The following is a 6,240-nucleotide window of genomic DNA, read 5'->3' as shown; positions in this document are numbered from 1 at the left end:
TCACGAGCATCTGTGCCTGGGTTCAGACGTACATTACCAGGAAAAAAATACATTAACCATTTAGGTCCAAACAAACGTGATAAAGTTTCCTGATCCCATCAATACATTCATTCCCCTTCCTCGATTCTTCAGATCGGCCCAAAACTGTTTCTCCAATTTGACTGCATCGGAACAATCCTTACAGATTATTTGCAAAAATTTCCACCAAACCATGTGAACTAATAACTACATGAAAAACCTAACCTTTTACTCTTGGTGTTACATGAGAAGGAGTTTTTAGGAACACAATTTGCGTAACGGTTTCAATAGAATTAATGTTACGGGTCACTTACAATCATTTCTACTCTTTCACCTTAAAGAATGTATAGGAAAGAACTATGTTGTTCACCCCGTCCATTTTGGGGTCCGTCTCAAACTCAGGGTCAATGTAGAAGAATACCTGAAAGTTTTCAGGTGCATGTTACAACAAGCAGCAAAGCTACCATTCGAAAAAGAAAAAAAAGAAGAAAAAAAAACCTAGCAGAGTTACCATGGGTGGATATTATGATACAGTAGTTCAACATACACAGTTTCAGGTCCTATCATTAGAAATAATAGACTTGTATCTGGACTATTATAATAAGTCAGTCCCCACCAAAATAAGCAATGTAGAGTAGACCTTTCTCTTTTTGCCTTGATTTATGACAGGATATCTAGGAATTTTCTTTTATAGGATTGTTCTTGGAATATATATATATATATTCTTTTGCCCTCGGAACGAAAGGCGAGGTGCTCTGAATCTCACTGTTTACGTTGTTTTTCAGTTTGTGCAGAAATAATGGTGGCAACTAGAAAAGTCATCATTACTGCATAGAATGCAAAATTAAACTCACCGGCATGTCAATCTGCTCCCCTGGAAGAAGTGTTTGCTCCTCAAAGCAGAAACATTGTATTTTATTGAAGTAAATTGCAGCCTGTAGGGTAGGAAAAAAGGACTTGTAAACTCAAAACATCAGGAGTCAAGACTTGGCATAGGTACAATACTCTCAACTTAGCTTCAATGTAGCAACAAACTAGGCTGAAAATGTAGTCATCTTAGTCCTCCATGTTAAAAAAAATTAGCCATCACCTCAACAATGGTTTTATATTTACAATTTTCTGAAAGCAATTTCATTTTTCACCTCATTCACAAAAGCCAACAGTGATTCATATTTCCCTCTGGTAGAAACCAAGTTCAGAGCTATTTTACCCAACATAACTAATTATAGGCTAACAAGAACAGAACATGATGAGAAGCCTACAGTGTGAACACTCTTCATAAATCATGCTTCCCAGCACGCCAAGGTTAAGGTTGCAAAGTTGTGCTCCAGCAAAGACAGGGGTTTCTTTGATTCATAACGACTGCAGTTTATTTGACATCACAAAAATACATGTACCAAGTCTTGTTTCTACGGTGGGGCTTTTGTAACAGGTCGAGTATAATCTTCAAAGAGTAAAAATACACCTAAACTTACATCCACAAATAGTAGTAAACCAGTATGTAAAATCTTACATGCATTTAAACCAGTATCCACAAAGTCATCTTAGTGCTTCATGTTAAACAAAATAGCAATCACCTCAACTATGGTTTTATATCTACAATTTTCTGAAAGCAATTTCATTTTTCACCTCATTCGCAGAAGTCAACCGTGATTCATATTTTTCTCTGGTAGAAATCAAGCTCAGAGCTATTTTACCCAACATACTGCCACAAAGGCACTAATGGTAGGCTAACAAGAAGAAAACATGACGAGAAGTCTACAGTCTGAACACTCTTGATAATCATGCTTCCCAGCACATGCCAACAAGGTTAGGGTTCCAAAGTTGTGCTCCAACAAAGACAGGGGTTTCTTTGATTCATAACAATTGCAGCTTATTTGACATCACAAAAATACATGTACCTAGTCTTGTTTCCAGGGTAAGGCTTTTGTAACAGGTTGAGTATAATCTTCAAAGAGTAAAGGATATATCTATCGAAACTTACATCTGCAAATAGTAGCAAACCAGTATGATACATGCATTTTCAAGGCTTAACTACAATGTCTCGTGCTCTTATGTATTTTGAAGGTCCTTTATTACTCTAAAGTCCGAACAACAAAAATCGACAGAGATTTGTCTGATGTTCTAAGATGCTCTTAAGACAAAAGGAAAATATTGCACCTGACATTTCTTGGCCATCATAACATAGGAAACATTACCAGAAGGAACTATGCTTTATTGGTTGAACATATTGTCGTACATCTCTAGCAGATGCCTCAAAGTCATATTTGAGGAGAATTTTTTTGTTTAGGGGAATTAAGCATCAGCTAGCAGATTGCTCAAAAAGTTTAATCCCACAAATATGACCGACCCCCCCCCCACCCACCCACCCACCCACACACACACACAAAAAAAAGAAAAAACTGCCGTCCATCTCAAATTTAGTCCAGCAGCAGCCATTCTCAGTAAAAAAAGGGAGACGGTCGGCTCCGTCCGCTGTTGCCGCTGCCGACCCGGTGACCGCGAAAATGGAACCCCCTCCCCCACCCCACCCCACCGCCCCCGCAATCCGGCGAATCTCAGCAGCAACAAGGAATGTCACAAAATCGGGCAGCAGCCACTTCAGCCAGTTCCATGGTCGGCGGCACCCCGCTCATCCCAGTTCGTTCTTTTCCTCCTTCTCCACGCCCCTGCCCGACACAGCCACTTCCCGTAGGTGTTCTCCCAGGCGGCTGCTGCCGCCACCGGCCCCATCTCCAGCGACCGAGATGATGCAGTTAGGCGAAATTCTGTTGCAGCAAGATCATGCAGTTAGGCTCGACTGCATGCTGCCCGCTTTGCACGAGCCGCTGTGCTGCCGCCCGTGGCTCCAGCCGGGCCGCGGCGTGCCAGGGCAGAGCGTGCCCACAAACGAAGACACGCCGCCGCCATCGCCCTCCGCCTCAGCCATGAAGCCCGTGATCTTGAGCTCGCAGCGGGACTTGGTGCTGAGCACCACCTCATGGGCGATGGGGTTGAGGAACTCGCTGATGCCGATAGACCCCGGGGTGCAGCTGGGCGGCTGGCCAGGGTGGCACTTGTTCCCGTGGATGACGTCGCACAGGTTGGCTATCGAGCGCGAGCATTCGGACCGCACCGGCGCTGGAGCTGCTGGCCTTGGGCTTGGGCACGTGCACCTCCGACGGCTGGAACCGGCACTGCAGCGACTTCTTCAGCGCGAACCGCACCGGCGCCGGTGCATCAACCTTCTCCGCGCTACATGTGCTGCTTGTGGGTGTGCAGACTGCTTGCGTATGCGTACGATCGTGATGATTGTGGGCTGCGTGCGTGTGTTATAGGTGTTTGATAAAATGCATGACCAAATATTTAGTACAGGGGATTAAGTTTTAGGGATCTGCTAGCTGAAGAAAACTTTAATCCCTCAAAAAAAATTGACTTTTGGGGATAGGGAGAAGGTTTGAGGGATTAAGTTTAGAGCATCCGTTAGAGATGCTCTCAGGAACACTATGCAGCAATGAGAACAACGTATTACACAAAGATCCCACAAAAATTCTGACAAAATAATAAAACAAGATAAATGGATACAGCTACACTGCAACGTGCAATTAGGTTCCAAGAGAAAACAGCAGGGATATGAAATTGCATCATAATAATAAATGAATATGCAAGATTACAGCTTTTATACCTTCATCGGAGCAACATTATACGTGGACACACCAGTAATTGGAGCTGAACTACTATTTTCAGCAGTATAAAATGCAAGAGCACTTTCACCAGGTTTAACCTTCACCTATAATTGGAATAGATCAAGAATAAATACACGCACAAACAAAAATGCATTTTCATTGGCACTAAAGTTCTGATGATACCTCTCTCTGCGTAGGGATAAACTTCCATGGCATTCCATCAGCAACATCAGCATTAAATTGGATAACTATCTCTCTGCAAACAAAATGGATGCCTTAATCTAAGGAACAAGATGAAATGCTATGTCACTTATGTGAATACCAGGAAACTGTGAGCAGTTAGTTTTTTCTTGTTTAAACTTTGAAGGATGTACAAATAGTTAAAATAAAGCGTTAAAAAGGGATCTATGTCAGCACCTTAACACTTTTGTCAAGTTCTACAACAGTTAGCTCATGGTTAATACTGCAGACACGCGATGGTGGTCAACACTGTACCAACTAAACCTTCAAGATAATGTATTCCAGATATCTTCCACCAAATCAAGTGTCATATCAGCTTAGTATTGCTGAAAGATAATCAGAAGGACCATGCTGGGGACAAGTAAAAGGAATCTACTTCATGCAACCACCAGCTAGCCAACAACACATGGACTACACAATGTTCGCAAAACTGACTACAGCCAAGTTGCAAGTCACACTAGAAGTGCTAGTCATAAGATATGAACGGCCAAGATGAGACAGCAAGTTATTCTAGAGAAGTCAGCAAGCACAATGGAGCAGACTGGAACTTCATGACCTCTCAGAGTAAATTCACAGTGAAGTCCTTTAACGGAACCTTCAGATCAACAATTTCTTTCTCTAAAACACACAAAAGCTTCGTGCGTCAATGCATAATTACATCCAAGGTACAATAAAATAAACTATGCAAAATAATATATCCAGAGGAAACTGCTAGGGAATGATAGTTCAGATGTTTGGTGTAGGGTTCAAAAAGATCTAAACGGAAATGGAAGTACCCAGAAACTTGGTACCCGATGTTTAACAAGGGTCACCTTGATGGTGTTGTTCCGACTCGAGCATGTCGGGAGATCTTCTCTTCTACACTCTGCAGAGGATCAAACATTGTTATACACCAGGAACACGACACTGCAAGTACAAGCACACTGGATGTTCACACTTAACGCCCCTTTCGACTATTTATCTATTTACCAGCACCAATAAGAGCTGTCTCCATACCAAATTTTAGACTAAGCCTGGCAGTTACCATTTTTTGTTTTCAAAATTAGATCAACATCTTGCATTCAAATCATTGTCTTGAAATGAACCAGAAATAGTTTGATGGCATTCCAACAGAACATGCACAAATTTCAAGCACATAATTATAGATGGCCATGGATAGAACATACAGAGACCCAGAAGAGGCCGCATTTCCCCATACTATATAATCTTCTAATTAGAGAACTACTCCTTAGTCCACACATCCCCATTTTAACCTTAAGAAAGAGGATCGCAAATTATGAACTCCGCATAACCCAGGAATCATAGCAATTCCCGCACATAACATGAACAGGAAGCAGATTTTGAATCTAAACCCTACTCAATCATGGATCGGTGTTGTTAGTATCGACCAAATCAAGCACAACCTAATAATGGTGATCCTCGGAAATGCGCCGTTCCGAGAACACCAAATACCGCACTTGCATAAGTAAATCGAAGGGGGGGGGGGGGGGGGGGGGGGGGGGGGGCAGACCTCGCGCCGCTGGACGGTGCCGCCGTACCCGGTGGCCTGGCAGAACCGGCGGTAGAGCGGGACGGCCGCGTAGGAGGCGCCGACCATGGCGACTGCCACGCCGACAAGGTAACCCAGGGTCTTCCTAGAGCTCTTCTCCCGGCCCGCTGCCGCAGCGGCGGCCGCGGCGGCGGAGGAAGATGCGAGCCCGCGACGGAGGAAGACGTCGGCCGCGGGCGGACACGGATGGCAAGGGGTGAGGCGGCGCGCGAGCGGGACGGAGAGGTGGCGGTGGAGGAGCCTCGGGAGCGGAGGCATCGCGTCGGCGACGCCGGGGGCGGCGAGAGGTCAGAGATGAGGCCACGGATGGCAATGGGGGATGCCGCCGCCGCGATTCGCTGCGATGTGTTCGGCTTAATTGCGAAGTGCAAATGCAAGGCCTGCTATACTGCCAGCGATGGGCAACTGCAGCGATCGGAGACGTTGGATCCGTATCAGACGGCTCCCAATAAGATGATCCGTATCAGAGGCACGAGCCATGATAGCGGGGCTATTTGATTTTTTGCCACAACTTAGGGTGCGTTTGGAAGCCAAAGTATTTTTATGGTTTTATAGAAATACTGTGGTTTCTAAAGAAACTTTGGTACTCAATACTTTGAGTCGTTTGGATGAAAAAAATACTGCAGTTCAACAAACCGTGGTATCTCTAAAACTATGGTATTTTTGTTGTATGTAAAAAAGAGGCCCTGACCTTTTTTTTTTAAACCGAGAAAGCGTTGGCTGCTTGGTCTCTCTTGTGTCCAACTTCTGGCCATCAACGCATGTGAT

At 44.3% G+C, this 6,240-nt stretch overlaps 1 protein-coding gene across 2 annotated transcripts; it reads right to left on the bottom strand.

Moving 5' to 3' along the window:
* Nucleotides 1-5,840, bottom strand: LOC125550410 (cytochrome c oxidase assembly protein COX11, mitochondrial). Of its 2 annotated transcripts, XM_048713401.1 has the most exons (7): nt 5,434-5,840; nt 4,736-4,788; nt 3,867-3,939; nt 3,683-3,787; nt 873-953; nt 333-439; nt 1-161 (listed from the first exon to the last, which is right to left on the bottom strand). In XM_048713401.1, the coding sequence occupies exons 1-6, from the start codon at nt 5,728-5,730 to the stop codon at nt 341-343; spliced, it is 708 nt and encodes a 235-aa protein (XP_048569358.1). In that variant the 5' UTR covers nt 5,731-5,840; the 3' UTR covers nt 1-161; nt 333-340. The 2 variants fall into 2 exon arrangements, with proteins under 2 accessions (XP_048569358.1, XP_048569357.1); XM_048713400.1 differs by having other exon boundaries at nt 1-439.
* Nucleotides 5,841-6,240: the final 400 nt, after the last annotated feature.

The sequence above is a fragment of the Triticum urartu genome, chromosome 4, assembly GCF_003073215.2.
Source record: "Triticum urartu cultivar G1812 chromosome 4, Tu2.1, whole genome shotgun sequence".
In the NCBI taxonomy this organism is placed as follows: Eukaryota; Viridiplantae; Streptophyta; class Magnoliopsida; order Poales; family Poaceae; genus Triticum; species Triticum urartu.
Note: the sequence above shows the minus strand (reverse complement) of the source record. Positions and strands in the feature narration are given on the sequence as shown.

Excerpts from the sequence above, each read along its gene's own strand:
- LOC125550410 (XM_048713400.1), bottom strand. The coding sequence starts at position 5,730 with ATGCCTCCGCTCCCGAGGCTCCTCCACCGCCACCTCTCCGTCCCGCTC. Across the intron at positions 954-3,682 it reads ATAATGTTGCTCCGATGAAG|GCTGCAATTTACTTCAATAA; the intron begins GTATAAAAGCTG and ends CCTACCCTACAG. Across the intron at positions 440-872 it reads GGGAGCAGATTGACATGCCG|GTATTCTTCTACATTGACCC; the intron begins GTGAGTTTAATT and ends GAAAACTTTCAG.